At 46.2% G+C, this 18,216-nt stretch overlaps 1 protein-coding gene across 2 annotated transcripts; it reads left to right on the top strand.

Moving 5' to 3' along the window:
• Positions 1 to 107: 107 nt before the first annotated feature.
• On the top strand, positions 108 to 17,443 carry LOC135815541 (uncharacterized). Of its 2 annotated transcripts, none has more exons than XM_065328858.1 (15): positions 108 to 568; positions 797 to 864; positions 7,303 to 7,398; positions 8,132 to 8,212; positions 8,736 to 8,806; positions 9,492 to 9,570; positions 9,847 to 9,933; positions 10,152 to 10,298; positions 11,397 to 11,471; positions 13,629 to 13,714; positions 14,012 to 14,060; positions 14,773 to 14,864; positions 15,070 to 15,154; positions 15,643 to 15,725; positions 16,418 to 17,443. In XM_065328858.1, the coding sequence occupies exons 2-15, from the start codon at positions 808 to 810 to the stop codon at positions 16,605 to 16,607; spliced, it is 1,278 nt and encodes a 425-aa protein (XP_065184930.1). In that variant the 5' UTR covers positions 108 to 568; positions 797 to 807; the 3' UTR covers positions 16,608 to 17,443. The 2 variants fall into 2 exon arrangements, with proteins under 2 accessions (XP_065184930.1, XP_065184929.1); XM_065328857.1 differs by having other exon boundaries at positions 108 to 577.
• The last annotated feature ends 773 nt before the right edge of the window (positions 17,444 to 18,216 follow it).

The raw sequence follows: 18,216 nt of genomic DNA, 5'->3' as shown, positions 1-18,216 counted from the left end.
ATGCATGCATAGCACAGACCGTGCAGCACACATGTGCACAGCAGCAGTCCAGTCTGATCTGCACTGCAGTGCAGCTACAACACAATTATCCAGTCTAATTGTCTTTGTAGTCGACTTCATGATCAATTATTGTTTTCACTCACACTGTCACAGTCTTCTTCAGACTTCGCCTTCCGACTGATAAGTAATCAGGAAAGCCAAGTGCAGCTGAAGTGGAAACTCTACATGAGAATTCGCCGTGGCGAGCCCGGCCATAGCCTGAGTACGAACGTCCTTCAAGCAGCATCGCCAGAGAAACGCCGGGCCCTGAAAGTTTCGACACTGAGCTGAGTCTGTAATAATTATTGCTATCTCCCTCTCCACACACCTAGTACCTGTATGTCTGCTGTAAGATCTGCGTCGCATTAGTGGCTCACCGCTGAACTGCTGATAGTTTGGGGCTCTCAGTGGCGAGTCCCTGCAGCCTGGCATCCGCCTAGCCCGGTCCAGCACATGATCGGCTGAGCTCACCAGCAGGAAGCCTAGGAAGAACGCCCCGTGGACAGTCGACACCGTGTGTGACGATCGAGTAAGCGAAGTAAGGCAACCGGTGTGACCACTGCGAAGCAGCTTTCAAGCTTGCTGCCGTAGAGTTGAAGCCACCGTGCAACAGCTGCTATACTAGCTATGTCTTTTTAGTTTAGTCGAAACTCGATCGTTCTCCTTTGCAATTTTATATTAGTACGAGCTTGTACGTGTGCTGTGGGCCACCAATCTAGTCGCCTTTTGATCGTCTTCTTACCTCTACTGCTTACAGGGTATAGCAGTATGGCCAGCTACTTGAGAAGCTTTGCTGAAAGGGCGTCCGAAGTCGTCTTCGATCAGGTATGACTACATGGCGAAATGTGTGTAAAGGAAATCTTTACTTATAAAGAAGAGGCACCTGTGACCTGGTGACGTGTGTGTGTGTGTGTGTGTGTGTGTGTGTCACGCTCCTTATAAAGAAGAGGCACCTGTGACGTGTGTTTTTGTGTCACGCTGAAGCGCTGCGGAGCAGCGCTGCCCTGAGCACGCGAAGCGTGCGAACAGTGTAGCACAGTGTAACTAGCGGCCGCAGAAGCACTGAGCACGCGAAGCGTGCGAATCGTGTAGCTAGCGGAAGCAGCCACAGAAGCACTGAGCACGCGAAGCGTTCGAATCATGTAGCCACCACCACGTGCTGAGCACGCGAAGCGTGCGAACAGTGTAGGTGGTAGCGCTTATAGCAGACACGATCAGTACGAGTAGCAGTAGCAGCCGCGCGCAGAAGCACTGAGCACGCGAAGCGTGCGAATCATGTAGCCACCTAGCCTAGGCCATAGGTAGCACTAGCAGCCGCACAAGCGCTGTGGACCACGTGAACCGTTCTCTGCAAATAGAAACATCTGCAACAAAAGGATACAAAAGATCTGCACTGACTGCACTCTGCATCTGATCTGCAGTGAAGAGCGCATCGCACTTTTGTTCGTAAGTTTATGAATTTTTTGAGCCGCTTCATCCGCCACCAGGTGATGGACAATCCTGACCAGCCTCCCGAAGGCGTAACAGACGTCCCTCCTTCTCCTTCCAACCATGAAGAACCTCCCTCACCAGGACTTCAGCGGTCTGGCCACCACCACGTGCTGAGCACGTGTGCTGTTCATGTACTTGCTTCACCCGCAGCCACATTCGGCCAGGCAACGCTGGCCGGTGGTGCTGCTAGTCATTCATAAAAAAAGGAAGTATTGACCCAGCGTTTGCACACGGTTAAGTCCCAACTAACGTTGTTACTTCGAGCCGTGTCTCTAGTCTCTACCACGCAGAATATCTACTGTCGTGGACATGGAAATCCAGTCGATTGACCGGGGCCGGCGCCCTCAGCGCGTACAGAACAGTGCACATGTTGATCCGATGCGACCAGCGCGCTGCATGCAGCGCATAATACAATGTCATGCATGATGTGTGTACTGCTCACCCACGGCTGCAGGGCCAGCGCCCTGGGGCCGCTGGACGTGCGACCGGATTTCCATGTCCACGACAGTAGTACATTGCATCACCAAGTACTGTGATTGGGGCCAAAGAAATCCGAGCCAATGCACTTTAAAAATAACTCTTAACCCACACACTCACTATAAGGCGTACACTTCTCAGGTGCATCACACACGGACCAGTACGACCATGGTCGTACCACTCGTCGTCCTGGGTGGTCCGTCCAATTCATCCGAAGAAGGATTTTTAATGCTTCTTGAATTGGACGGACCACCCAAAAGAGCGGCAAAACGCGCCTTGTTGGCCAAAAAATCCGGATTTCTTTACCCGGGACACCCCCTCCCGGTCGTACCATTCTCCACTGTCTTGTGACGTCCCTGCTTTTGCAAACCGGACGGCATGTATCTGTGCATGTGTAAACGGCAGTATCCGTGAGGCTCACACTCACCATTCCTTTTCGTTTTCATGGTTCGCGTGAGACTCGGATAGAGGCCGAGTTTTGCGCATCGCATCTGTAGGAACGCTACCACCCGCAATGATTGCACTCACAATGTGTCATGTGCAATGTACCTTGGACGGGGGAGAGTGCACGGCCTTTCGAGAGTAGACTGTAGTGGTCGCAAGTTGTCCCATCTTCGGATTGTTCGCACTATGTTCATTGTTCACTGGTCAAGAAAATTCCTATTCAAAGCCGCTCCTCTCAAATTTTCTCTCTGGTTCAATACTGCGAACGTCAGAGTATGCTCCCCCCCCCCCCCCCTGCATCATGATAACCACGCATACACATTAGAGAGGTTTTGCATTCCGAATTTCGGAACTATTTTCGGAATGTGGCAGCAGGAGTCGAAAAAGTAGTCGAACTTTCGGAAGTGTGGTGGCGAAAGTGCATGGTTTTCCGAAAATAGATTTTCGGCTCTTTCATGTTTGGGAGTGCATATTTGAATACAAAAAAGTGGATTTTTCATGTTTGTATTTTTGCTTTCTGCTGCTCTCGATTATTTGAAAAATTTCCACGTATGTAGTTTTGATTTTTGCTGTTTTTGCTGCTCTCGCTGATCTCGCCATGTTGACTAATCTTCTCACACTCCATCACACTCTATCTTCCTTTGCCCTGGAGCCTACTAACAGTACAAGACAGTAGTTCGCCAACCTATTATTATTATTATTATTATTATTATTTCTCCTTTATTCACTTCTTTCGAAGGCGATAAGCCAGACCCACCGGGAAATATTTCCATGGGTGGGACAGCAAAAAGAAAGTGAAAAAACAAAAACAAAAATAAATAAATAAATAAAACCTAAAAACCAAAGGGACAAGAACTAGTTGAAGGAATTATTATTATTATTATTATTATTATTATTATTATTATTATTATTATTATTATTATTATTATTATTATTATTATTATTATTATTATTATTATTATTATTATTATTATTATTATTATTATTATTATTATTATTCTTTTCCATTCTATTTTTATTATTATTATTATTATTATTATGGGGGTGGCTTTATTGGTTTTGTGTTTGTATTATGCAGCATCCCGGGTCATTTAAGACCATGGGGAGTACTGCTGTTGTATGTGAAGAAAATGTAATAAGGAAGACTGAGAAAAAAGAAAGAAAAAAGAGAGAAATACTGTGAACAGCAAATCTACAATGATGCATGTACAATCTATTATACAACTAATCTGGGAGAATGAGACTTAACACAAGCAGGTACAGTAATAGCAAGAGAGCTAAATCAGAAAACAAAATCCGTTGAAAAGTAACCGTCATCAAATCTGAAATCGAGCCCTTCAGCGACACAATAGCACTGAAGGCAGCAATATAATTCTTCTCATTCAACATCAGTGAAGCACCGTCAAAACCGGTGAATGGGGGCTGATGGTATTATTGTTGTCTTTGTTATTGGCAAGTGATTAATATTACGATCATAATATTATTATTTTCTGCAAATAGGTGCTTCAACTAATAGCAGCAACCATAACCATGGGCATTCGCAAACCAATGTAACTTATTAGAGTGTAATTATTATTTCATCTGAGTTATTGACCTGATGATGTCAACTGTGCCAAGGAGCGCCTCCTTTTGCAAGATCGATACACTGGCTCCGGCATCCAGTTCCCTCACAAAGTCAGCAGTCGAGGGGGTTAATCCACCTAATGCCCCCACAATCACTGGCACGATCTTGGCCCGCACCTGCCACATCTGCTCCACCTCACGCTTCAGGCCTTGATATTTCTGTATCTTTTCCACAGATTTTCGGCGGATGTTCCTATCCAGAGGGACACTTACGTCCACAAGGAACGCTTCATCTTTGCCCTTGATAATAATGTCGGGTCTGTTTGCTCCAACGGGCGCTGCTGTTGGAATTGGCACTTCCCAGTAGATTGACACATCCGTTTCAGCACTGTACACGACGTTGGTGAGTTGGTGACTTGTGTACTTATTCGAAATGTCCGATGCACCATACTTCCTGCACAATGTCCAGTGGAGATATTTTGCTAACCTGTTGTGGCGATTGATATAGTGACTTCCTGCACAAGCTGTACACGCTCCAATAAGGTGGAAAACCGTTTCCTTGTCCCTGCCACACATCCTGCAACTCGTTTTCGTTGACACACCTGTTCCTCGATTAAATATCTCTTGTAAGTTCCGTGTTGGGATAGCCTGGTCCTGTATGGCCATGACAATACTCTCTGTCGCCGGACGCAAAGCGGAAGACCGCAACCAAGCAAAGGAGAGCCCTCGATCCAGCTCAGCATCCTGCAGCATAAGCCAAAATTGGCCATGCAGAGGCTTCTTTCTGATTGTCTCCTCCCGATGCCGCTGGTATCCCTGGCGTATTTGCTCCTTTGTGGCTGACTCCTCCATACCAATCTTTGCCAAATATTTCGCAGCATCACTGGAGACAGAGTATTTTGCTTTTTTATGATGGTACTGTTTTAGGAGAGCAATGGCAATGTGGTCTTGGTGGCCCTCGATGTATTTATTGATCTGGATGATGGATCGTTCATGTAGATCTACCACACTTTGGAATCCACGGCCGCCTTCGGCGCGCACCAAATGAACCCTCTCTCTGTCAGCCCGAGGGTGATGCCATCCCTTCTTGGTGAGCTTCTTCCTGAGCAAGATATCCAGCTGCTCCAATTCTACGGGTCGCCAGTTGATGATGCCAAAGCTGTAGGTGAGCAGTGGCACCGCGTATGTGTTTACTGCCTTTGCTAAATATCCAGCCGTTAATCCAGACTTGAAGATCGCATCTAATCGCTTTCCATAATCCTCACGAAGTTTGCTCTTTATCTCACCATGCGGCAGCGCAGCCGATTCAATGAATCCGAGGTATTTGTACATTTTATCTTCTTGCAGGGTGGGTAAAGCCATACCCAACAGTGTTTCGACAGGCTCCGCATCACTTGACTCAAGCACTCCCCGGTGTACATGAAGCGTGGCGCACTTCGAAACACCAAACTCCAGGCCAATGGCCGAAGCTGTGATCTGGGCGACGTTGATCATGGGCTTCAGCTGGTTGCGATGTTTGGCATACAATTTAATGTCATCCATGTACAGGAGTTGAGAAACGACCTTTGAGACCTGTCCAATTTGCATTTGATATCCGCCGCCTGTCTTCTGCACCTCTCTTGAAATGCAGTTAATAGCTAAGCAAAACAAGAGGGGTGATAGCGTGTCTCCTTGGAAGATACCACGGCGAATCCTGACAGATTCTGTAGAGACCCGTGCATTTTGATATGATAAACTCATGTGCGTATTCCAGAGCTGCATGCTTGCCTCCAAGAACTTGACAAGAGCTGGGCTAAATTTGTACATCTCCAGCATCCGAATAATCCATACATGAGAAACGCTGTCATAGGCTTTCTTGAAGTCGATATACGCAACAGAGATATTGCGCTTATTATGCCGAGCGTGCTCCATTATCATCTTATTGACAAGAAGTTGCTCCTTACAGCCTAGTGTTCCCGGGGTACACCCTCTCTGTTCATCTGGGAGTATCGAATTGGTGTCAATGTGTTTCCACATGAGACTAGCAACTACGGCTGTCAGGATCTTGTATTGTGTGGGTAGACAGGTGATAGGGCGATATTGGGCTGGGTTAGATGTGGGTGGCTCCGTCTTGGGCAGCAGGATTGTGCGGCCAGTCACCAACCATTCCGGAATTGGCCAATCACCGACAAGGGTCTTCTGGAAGGCGATTCGCAGGGCAATGTGTAGATTAGATAATTTTTTCCACCAGTAACCATGAATTGCGTCTACACCACTAGCTTTCCACCTGCTGACCTTAGCTAGCGTGTCCTGGAGTGCCTGTTGAGTCACAGATACGGGTTCATCCTCTGCAATGGTAGTCTCATATTCCACTCTTTGTTCTTGATACCACCCTGATGACTCATCAAACGGCACAGGCTTGGCTAGTATACCAGACCAGAACTCGAATACGGCACCCTCACTCGGTATTTCCCCGGGATGCTGCTGCTCCGGTTCCTTTCTCAGTCTACGGTAGAATTATTATTATTATTATTATTATTATTATTATTTGAACTGGTTTTGAGGGAAAGAGACAAACGGGAAAAGTCTGAAGAAAAAATCGACTGTCACCACCAGGACTCGAACCAGGGACCCTCGCTTGTAGCCAGCGATGCTCTAACCACTGAGCTATGGTGTAGTCGTCATCCCAGCAGAGACCGTTCAACGTTTTCTTCAGACTTCGTAACTCACACTTCCTGTGAATCCACACAGGCGGGTGGGACGCAGCCCTCACTGTACCCACACACTTCACGTACAATTATTATTATTATTATTATTATTATTATTATTATTTTATTTATTTTACCTCGTCTTCAGCTGTTGGATCACTTGGTCCACCATCAGTCCGTCCTCGTCTTCGAACCGCACCCAAATTCAGTTTGACCTGCGCACATGGATTTGATCCTGCTCAACCCCTTCGACGCTCTCCATTTTGTTTTGCATGGCAACCCTTGGAAACGAAGTCGAGTCAGATTTTCGGAATGCAAAACACTGAAAATACCGTTTTTCGGAACGCGCTTTTTTCGGAAAAGCACAGTCGAAAATCATTCCGAAATTCGGAATGCAAAACCTCTCTATTACTCCAGCATCAGTAGAGTTGGCTAGTCTGTAGTTTGAATGTTAAAAACTGAACAGCTATCACCTCACCACTGCCATGCCATCGCTTGTCATCCCCCGCTGCTGATACAGTCTGCTGCCCGGGCAGTACATGTACTGAGATATGCACACTTTCTTTATCTCTGCATGACGCTGCTCTTGTCCACGGTGCAGTTCGGCGGTCGATTTCATGACTTGGGCCCTGAGAACATAGAAGAGTCGCTGAGTGAGGAGGCGCAGGCACTCTACCACGAAGTTTTCCAAGATGTGGTAAGTTTGAAATCTTTTATTCTCACGATGGCCTGTGGCCAATAAGTTGTTACACTTGTCGCTTGAAGATGGTCTGCTCTACGTTCACGCAAAGAAAATCGCTTGGAATGTGTGCTGGGAATTTCCCGTTCCAAATTTGGTACTTCAGTAGTTTTTTTGCCTGCCTGCTCCTAAACTTTTAAAAATGATACTTAGCTGATCCGTACGTGTTTGCGTGTTCCACAATGTAAAGATCCTTATCTCTACATAGAAATCTGAACCTAGAACACGCGAAGCCGTGAACTCCAACCCAGACACCCGTTCTTTACGTAATATAACTGCGTTTCACGTGAAGCAGAACCTCTCTATTGTTAGGCTGTGCTAGAGCAACTCTTTGTAAACAGAACCGGAGATGTACTGACGGATGATGTATCTTGGCTTATCCCCGCCTGTGCCCGGCATGAATAGTTTCCAACGACCAGCTTAGCTTGAATAACTTATAGGACTTGTGCAGTCGCAGTGTGTAACTTACATGAGTTCAGTATACGAAGAGCAGTCTGAAGATGCCAGAAATTGCTTACAGCATCCGCTGAGGTTTGACACTTTTATTCCCAGCAGCATTGCACTGGATAACGCAATTATCCTGATACTGCCCTTCTTACATTGTTACGGTGGTCTTTCATGGCATAAAATTAATGTGGTGTGGGTTGGCCTTTTAAAACAGATTTTGTTATTTGCTTGGCTTCTTTTGAAGGACTGCTCTCGAATTATCGATTACCACGTTCATCTTGTCGGCCAAGAGACTGAGCGTACAGGTTGTTATTGCCACCCATCGGTAAGCCGACCGTGCAAGTCATTTGTATGTGCAAACGAGTACGGCCTCTATAAGATTTTGTTGTTCGTGGTGCTAGTGCTGCTGCTGCTGCTGCTGCTATTGCTATTGCAAGTGCTAGTGTTAGTGCTAGTGTTAGTGCAAGTGCTACTGGTGGTGATATATCCCATCCATATCCCCATCCTTGTCGTCATAATCATTGCCACTGTTGTTCATGTATATGCAGTGTGTACACATATGTGCACGGCACGCTGAGTCTTTTGATACCCCACTCGCATACAGTATCGGTCATAGTTATAAAATATATCGCCTATAGTGATAAAATGCTCAAAATCTAAGACCAACGCTACAGGTGATACTCACTGTGACTGTACATACAATTCACTGTAACAAGAACGTGGACAACCTAGTTCATTGCAATTGTGCTTTCCACATTACATACATGTACTGTGTGCAGTGCGCTGTGTCACCCCACCCCACTTCACAGGCTCTTCTTGGTGCATTCTTTTTTTTCTTTTTCTGGCAGCTACTTGAGGGAAACAATGTCCTGCAAAGATTCAAGGCCAACTGCTTCCTGTCGGCAATGAATGTCAAAAGGTATGCACTTCGTCAGGAGTTTGAAATCTGTGTGCGCGCGCATGTGTGTGTGTGTGTGTGTGTGTGTGTGTGTGTGTGTGTGTGTGTGTGTGTGTGTGTGTGTGTGTGTGTGTGTGTGGAGATGGTTAAGGAGCGCCGGAGGCCTCGCTGTCCATAAGTGTCGGCCCGACGACGATCGTTCTACAGGCACAGTGGCGGACCCTCCTTTGTCTTCGCCCAACTCGGTTGCGGCAGTACCAGTGCCGGCGAGGACTCAGCTAACACTACCCTGCTGCCAGGCTCATTGCAGCGCATGTGGCAGATGCTGCCGATCAAAGAGGGGTTTCCAACTGCACAGCTGCGCAAAGTATACCCGAACTCTCGTTGGCCGCTAGCCTGCGGAGCGTGCTGCGTACCGTATTCAACGACCTACCCCATGTCCGTCGGCCCCTCGTACGATGGGACATGTGACCGTTTTACGGCAATGTTCAGGACAGGACAGGTGTGTGTGTGTGTGTGTGTGTGTGTGTGTGTGTGCATGCATGTCCGTGGACGCATATTTCTTCCATTCCTTGCTAATTTTTTATGCTTGAGGGTGGTGGCGACGTGGCGTTCCTACGGATGCGGAAAGCTCTGTCTGCCTGAGTATAACGCGAACCGTGATATTTTTTGCCTTAGCATACCCTCTTTCTCATTTCCGGTTCAGGGATGACTCCGATGAGGCCTACCTGGAGAGACTGATGGCGCTCTGTGAAAATGGATGCCCACCGCGCTTAGTGGAGAGAGTAAGCTCTTTGTACGAGTATTAGAGTGTGTTTTGAGGATGTCACTTAAGTGTTCATATCCGAGTGTTCGTTCTTTTTGACGAGCAGGCAGTGGGTTTCTGCAGACTTAATACTGCTGTACTTAACCTGCAATGCCCTGAAAAGTACACAGTCTAATGTGTGCCTGCTTTGCATTCTTGTCGGTCCATCTGTTGCCCTCCCAGGGCTGATTGAGTATCTTTACCTATGTGTACTCAGCTGGGCTTTGTGTGTGTTTGCTTTCATGCCTTGGTTCAGGATGGCGGTCACTGGCGTATGTGTGGTCTGGCACTGGACTACGCGCATGACACGAGCGGAGACGCAAACCCGGGCCGGACAAGCCTGGTAGGTTAGCACTGCCGTGTGAATACTTCTTCTTGTCCTATTCCGTGCATATGTTGCTGTACTGTGTCTGCTCGTGTTTGTGAGTCTGGCCCTTGGCACACAACATCATCAAAATTTGCCTTCTACCTGTTGGACACTTTGGCTTCCTATACTTGCGACTCCGCTCCAGTAAAGACTTGACGTAACGTTGCCTTTGCTGTCGCCGTCTTGCACTGCAGCACATCCCCAATGATTACAGCTACGACGTGGCCTGTAAGCGGCACACATCGTTCATACCGACGTGTTCCATTCATCCGTACCGTGCTGATGCGGTCACGGAGCTGAAGCGGTGCCGTGACCGCGGTGTCAGGTTGATCAAGTGGCTAGTGAGTACAATCTGCCATGTACATACTAATTTCATTGCTAAACTGACCGTCTCAGCCACTGTATGATAAGATAACGTACATTAGATAGTTATCATGTGACTCCCACTGTGGTTCTTTGGACTGTGTAGACTATAGATTTCTGCTTTTTTGTTCCCTGGGCCTTGACTGCTTCAAGCACACAGTGGCTAAAGCCTAGTTCACATTCGACGGGGCGCGACGGGACGCGACGTAAGGATCGACGGGAAGCGACGGGACGGTCGAACGGCGCCCAATGTGAACACCAGGAACGGGAACGCAACCGTACTACCGTACAGATCGGGAAGCGACGGGAAGAGTTGGATCGATCCAACTTTTCATACCCTAGACGGGCGTAGACGGGGACGCAAGCGTACAAAACGGCTGCAATTCGAGTGTAATCAGGAGACGGCGTCGTGCGCCGACTCCTCCCGATTCGTACATGGACATTTTTAGCATTTCGAACACTGCGCTTCCCATGATAACTCACAGAATGGCTAGCACGAATTGAGTTGAATTTTAGCAACATAAGATCTCATGTCACTTATTGTATTTAGGGATAGTTCAGAAGCGTGACAGACGAACTATTCTATCATTTCCTGGGGCTATTATTTGAATGCCACAACTTTCAGGGCTAATTTTTTGGTCGTCATGAAAAACTGGTATTGTGAACTTGATTCCGCTTCTTTCAAGGAGAAATAATTGACAAGAAGTCCCGAAAAACGAGAAATTAGGTCCGAAAGTCACCCCGTCACGGACCGTGCCTTATGACTCGTGCCATTCGACGTTGAACGTCGCAACGACTGCTGCATGTCGTGTCGTACGAATCGTACAGGATTTTACAGCTCGCCCCAGCCCTCCCGACAAGCCCTTGCGTCCCGTACCGTCAGCGTTGCGTCGAATGTGAACTAGGCTTAATCCAAGAGCTCAAGAAACGTGTTAGTACCTAGACTGTTCTGTTCTTTGGCTATCCTTCATTGGTTTCTTGCAGAGGAGTCTTATCATTGGCGTTGTAGTGAGGAATGTTGGACTGCCGCGTTCCTTTTTAGTTGATTTTCCGAATGTCTTTGCCTCTGTGCACAGCCGAACTCACAAGACCTGAACCCGGCGAGTGCACAGTGTGATGCGTTCTATGATGCAGTCAGAGAGATGGACATGGTCAGTTTCTGCAACACCCGCTCTTCTTTTTTTTTAAACATTCTCTCCTGTGCTTTGCGTTCCCTGTGCTCCGTGTAGACATAGATGCGCAAGGTCTCGTGGCATAGATACCGTAGAATCCCGCGGATAAGCCCATGGGCTTATCGGTTTCACAAGGACATTTGAAGGATGATTTCGGTGGGCTTATACGAGAACATGGGCTTATACGCGGGCATGGGCTTCTACGCCGACGCCAAAATTGTGCTATTGAAAGGTACCAAGGAAGTGAGAAGTACATTGCTGAAAACCACGGTGCAAACAAAAACAACCGTTATTGTGTTGAAATGTACAAAAAAACCTACATGTACTACGTACATGTTACAACCTACAATTATAGGCCCATGGGCTTGTACAACGAAGCTTTGTGATGTTCGAACTAGCCCTGGGCTTATGCGCGAGCACGGGCTTATACGCGGGTGGGCTTATCTGCGGGATTCTACGGTATGCCAATAGACTGCTCTATTGCGGTTGGAATGTTTGTACATGTATATGTATATGTATGTGTATATGTATATGTATATGTATTAGGGGTGAAACGAAGGTCTCAAATTCCCATTCGAACCTTCTTTATTAAAACGAACGAAGGTGTCGAAGGATTCTTTTTTAACATGATCACGGAAACGTTCAAAAATCTTAAAAATAAAAGGGTGCAAAAATCAGAACCCAATACGTACATTGTATGTGCAATTTGTTTCTGAATCTTCTGGTATCAATGTATCCATTGCAGATAAAAAATACTTTGGCCCAGCTCACCACTATAGATAGAGGCAAGGTTTTAACATACTCTTGATAGAGGCCATACCAAATACCTGTTTGTGAGTCAATTGTCCATATTTCTGACAATTAATTATTTAGATCAGTGTACTTGGGATCGTGTACAGACTTGCTAGCCTTGGCCTTTTTGACACAAAGCGACAATAGATCACTGCTCTAGTGTATGGCCAGTTGCGTGCTTGAACAATACCAAAATGGACGGAAAAGAGCCATATTGCGTAGTAAATATCAGATGCCCAACTTACTTCATCAAAAAATTGTCAAATCTGGACATGTACTTTTCGCTTACTAGTATCTGCTCGCATCGAGCGGGTGCATTGGTGATTGAGAGTAGAGTGAATAGTCACTGGGTGAGGAACTTCACCTGCCACGAGGATTTCAGGCCATCGCTGCGCTCCCTCTCGCTGCTGCTGGGAGAGTGAATACTGCAATGGCTTCAGCGATGGAAACTTATATTTTCGATTCAAATAATTATGAGACTACACTCGTATCGCTGCTACAACGTTCTCCAGACACCATCACTAGCAGATATCGACGGCAGCTACAGCAAGCTATATTCCTGGTACAAGCAGCATAACTAAGCGAAAACACGATCGAAATAGCAAAACTACACTCCTACTAGTATCGCAGAGCGCCAAACACTCGACGAATACAATCAAAAAAGTCATCCATGAGTACACCATGGTAGATCTACACACCAACGCAAAACGGGAACACGCTGGTGACTGGAACAGGGCCAGTTCTTCACTGACTAACTTCTTCAGTTCCGGTGCTCACGCGGACCGTGCCCCTAATATTGTAATAATACTATAATAATATGTACTACTACTAGTACAGCATGACTCGTCGACTGTACAGTGCTAGTGCAGCACATCGCACAAGAATCATTAGATCAATGCATTGATGCATGCACTAAACCCGTGTCGACCTTCGTTCGAATCAAAAACGAAGGTTCGTTTCAAAGGAAAACGAAGGTCCTTCGAACCTTTGACTACTTCGTTTCACCCCTAATATGTATTGCTGGAAGACCCAGACATGTATATGTAGTAAGGAAGCCGGGAACTGGCAAGTGAGAACTGGGTGTCGCAGTACCTTGTTGAACGTGCTAATGACTAGAGCAATTGTTGGAATTACGGGATGGATTCTGCCCCGAATTCTGCACGCAGGAGTCAGAGAACACTCTTTGCCATGTCTAGTGTTTTGATAGATACTTTCTACGTTGACACTCGTTATTGTGGCTGAAACGTACGATTGACTGTAGCGGCTTCATTGTACTCCTCCCTGTAGTTGTATCGACTGTGGTTTTCATTGTCCTTACTCTTGCTGCTGCTGCTGCTGCTGCAGGTCATTCTGTCACACACGGGCGATGAACATTCCCTCACCGCTGGATCGGTGGAAAACTCCTACGGCAACCCACTACTGCTGAAAAGGTATTTGTACTCTTGATGAGGTTTTTTAAGCCAACCAAGATTGTGCAGCTCTGTAACTGGTCTGATCCATGGTGGAAGTTTTGCCAACCTAGCTTGCCGTGACCTAGAGACATTGTGTTCATTTAGGTAAACATACAAATGGGTGCGTGGCACTTTTTTTGGCGTAGCCAAGGACTTCGTGCTGCTGTGTGCGCTGGAATTTGCGATGATCTTACGAACATGTTAGTTGTTCTGCCACACAAGTCTCTGAGCATTCATCTGTCTGGTTTTCACCGTGTGTGTGTTATTTTTCTGCAGAGCACTTGATAGGGGCTGCAAAATCATCATGGCCCATTGTGCCTCAGAGGTAAATGTGCAGCTACATGCATGCCATGTTAACACCATCCAAACACTTTCACAAATCACCATAAGGGGCATCACAAGTACATACTCCTAACACAGATCCACCTAAAAAACCGTCTTGCCCCTCTGTCGCTGATGTCCATACCACATGCAGGTACAAATCCCCCGTGTGCATGTTCCCCGAGTACCGTATTTCCCCGTAAGTTAGTACGTACTAACTTTCAAACTTAGCAGCCACATGAGTACTAACTTTCGGGGGTGGTACTATCTTACTGGGAAGTACTTTTTTATCGGGGGTAAATGACACGCAATGGGAAGCCTGCGCAACTCTAGTGTCCGTGCATATGATGTATGTACTGTACGGTGTCTGTACATGTAGGACGGGTACGGACTTACTATCTTTCGGGGGGAACTGTCTTTTGGGGTGATAACCTCGGCAGTGGAAAGTGTCTTTTTTATAGGGGGGTACTAAGTCATTGGGGAGAACTAACTTACGGGGAAATACGGTAGTTTGATAACGGTTCAGCTTTGTTTTGCGGCTTGTCTTCTGTGCGGGAAAAAAAGGTGTTCGGGTGTAATTCCAGTTTACATTGTGCTTGAGTAATGAACCTGCCTGCTGATTGTTGGGCTAGGATGTTGGCAGAGTGATGAATGATTGACACATTGTTTGTTGGTATGCTGCATGTTATCCGTTCTTGCGATCGTGCTACTTGTAGGGAACATTTCTGGACCTGGAAGCAAATGAGCCGGAGAGATCGCGTCGTATACCAGGTGTGGATCTGATGATACGGATGATGTCGCGGCCAGAGTAAGTGTGTGTACCTGCTTAGCGAGATAATGACAAGTACCTGCTTAGCGACATAATGGCTAAACTGTTGTAGTGCACGCCATTGAACGTCGCTTTAGCCTTTGGTGTTCCCTTTTTCCAGCTGGACATTCTATCCTCACTTCTCTCGTCGTGTAGTGTACGACTACTCCACGTCAACCCTTTCTTTTTGATTCTCCCACTATAGGTATGAGGGACTTCTGTTCGCCGACATCTCTGCCGTTATCGGGACACTCCGAGCGAAGCATCTTAAAACTATTCTCTCAGCAGAGGTTAGGAAACGAGTTGTGCACTGCCATCGAATTTTCTGTTGGAACGTTGTATCGTCCAGCTTCCTTGGCATCATGTTACAGCCCAGACGATGTGTGTTCTTTTTTCCCACCCCCTTCATATTAATGAAAGAATCCAGCTGTGGTTGGTGGAGGCAAACTTTATAATAACAGTGCCAGCTGAGCGTTGCTTGGACACAGTGCAAGTGGTCTGGAGCAGGAGAACGAACCACAACAACGAGAGCCGCTCCTGGTTTACTTTTGGTGTAGGCCAGAAGCAGTTGGCATTCTAGCAGGAATGTGGTGTGTAGGCACTAAGTACGACAGTAGGTAGAGTCCTTCTTCTGCCAATACACATCCCACCATGATTAGCTTCAGGAGAAGCATTGAAGTAGAGGAGTGACGTGTACCGCAGTGTAATTGAGCAAGTGTGGGGCATGATTGTGTGTTCAATACTGCCCTTGTGTCTACTTCTCTATGAAACCGTTCAGCATATTCACGACAGGCTGGTGTACGGCTCGGACTACCCGGTTCCGGCCATCAATGTCGTCTCCTCTACCAAGCAACTCTGGATGTAAGTGACAGAGGGACATGCTGGAAATGCCACCCAACCACGGTACCCATCAGGAATTGTGGCTGCGGTTTGCAAGCACTGCTTTAGGTTAAGGTAGTGGTCGCACATTCTGTGATAAATTGGCACCCAATTTCAGCCAATACAATTCCCACATAACAGTGCCTGATAATTCAAACATCGAACTGGGCAAGTTTGCTTTAAAAGTAATACTGTAAAAGCCATATATATAACGAAGTGCTAACTCTAACGAGTTAACGAGGAGAAATATGTCGTTAAAATAGAAATCGTTATACAGAAATCGATACATATACTGTCCTATTGAGCGTTGAGAATGAGTGAGAATCGCTACCTTTGGTACACGTAAACCAGTCAATTTTGGGAAATCGTTATATATGCGCCTCGTTAGAATAATGGCCTTTACAGTACATAGCAAATGCGTGAGATTCCTCCTGATAATTTGAAGTTAGCAATGCATAATTTGAAGTTCAATGAACACTGCACTGGCCAGTGTGCGCAAGCAGACTGTTTTGACCGGTGTAGAGTGCGCAGAATATGTGTGTATAGTGCGCATTGCAGCTCTCTGTGACAATATGAGCATTTTGGCATACATGTGCATATCTAGCGATCAAGGCAAGCAATCATGATAATTATGGCATGAAGTATGTGTTCATCCCGTTTCAATCCGTTCTCAGATTGGGACTGATCACGTGGAAAGATGCTCAGCTGCTGAACGAAATCTACCGCTTCAACCCGCTGGTGTACGACTTTGCTGTGAAGCGTAAACTGTCCTTCGAAGGCCACCGCTTCCCAGTGACAGTCTTCCAGGAGCACCCCAAACTAATCATGACACACTGGCGTAAGAATGCTCCTGGGAAAAATTAGGCAGTCGCCTGATGGATTGTCCTGATTGTCTCGGTGACTTGAATTTTCTTTTCAGGAGATTCTCATCTCACTTACTGTGCCAGTATGTGTGTGTGTATGTGTGTGTGTGTGCAAGGTGATATTGGTGTAATTATTACCGAAGTACCGGTGTACAATAACAACAGCCAGTATGCAGTGTGTTGTGTTCAACGTATCGCAGCGCAAATCTGCCATCACGTGAGACATTAAAAAGCTACGTTGATTAACACACGGAGTCTCTTGCCTCCTCTGCCTGTGGCCCTGACGTCTTAAAAGCACACACACACACACACACTCTCTCTCTCTCTCTCTCTCTCTCTCTCTCTCTCTCTCTCTCTCTCTCTCTCTCTCTCTCTCTCTCTCTCTCTCTCTCTCTCTCTCTCTCTCTTGTCTGCTAGTGTGTGCTGCATGGGTCCTTATCACTTCCGCATGGTGTAGCCAAGAAGCTTTCAGTCAATAATAGTGTGCACTATGAGCCCCATGATATGCACAAGTATAAGTATATTATAGAATTTACGATGTGAAAACCTCCAGCCTGATCCAATTTAAAGTCAATAACTTTACATAATGTTTTACTTGCGAGATCTTGTCGATTCAAACTGTTATACTGACCATTAACGCGACTCACTTTGCTGCCCCGCACGATACTATCACATTCATTTAATTTCACTTGCCAGTCATGAACGTAATCCTATTTTCATGCTACTAGAATACCAGTAGCATTTGTTTGTGCATATTAATTTTACGAAATTTTACGTACATGTACATGCCTCATTTTCTCTGTGCTGCGCTGGTGAGTCCACAAAGGACGAAACAGTTCTGTGCGCAGATTGAGTACTGACATGTACACGCACATGTGCATGTGTGGGCGCGTTTTTAGTGTGACAGCATATTACAAGGTGATGGAACACCGTGTTCGGAAACAGGTAAAGAATATTACATGAGTACGAGGGTGATACCGCCGTTCGCAGTCGGGTTTGATACGAGGGCACGGTAGCACCCGAGCACAATGGTCATATTCTGCTTAGGCCAAGTAAAAAAAAAAGCTAGATGATCGTCCCCGTCCGCCCCAGTTTTTGTCAGCGCCCCAAGAAATATTTTATTTTTTAAATCGTGAGTTTTTGCCGAAATCGTTGGTTTTTTACCGATCGCGGATGCAGGAAACATGTGCACGCTTTGTTTAATACTTTCTTTACTATATGGACCACATACTACTAGTATATCACAACGTCAGTATCGATCTGCTGAAGAAAGAAAAAGAAAAAAAGAAAAAAAAAGAAAAAAAGAGAAAAAAAACCTTGATGTTGTTGTGTACACTGTGTGCATGAGAGGGTAAAAAGTAAAAAAAGAAAAATAAAATCCTCCCGCCCTCCCCGATTTTTCCAAAAAAAAGGACGATCATCTAGTAATTTTTTTTACTCGGCCTTATCTAATACTCCAGTACTACGTATCTAATACTCCAGTACTACGTATCTAATACGTACGACCGTCATATGAAAGTAGTCATATCCTGCTTATCACATGCTACATCGAGTCCATAAACATGATACTTCAATTGTAGTACAATCATTGGAAAGGCTTCCTGTCTGAA

Source organism: Sycon ciliatum, chromosome 4 (genome assembly GCF_964019385.1).
Source record: "Sycon ciliatum chromosome 4, ocSycCili1.1, whole genome shotgun sequence".
NCBI lineage: Eukaryota > Metazoa > Porifera > Calcarea > Leucosolenida > Sycettidae > Sycon > Sycon ciliatum.
Note: the sequence above shows the minus strand (reverse complement) of the source record. Positions and strands in the feature narration are given on the sequence as shown.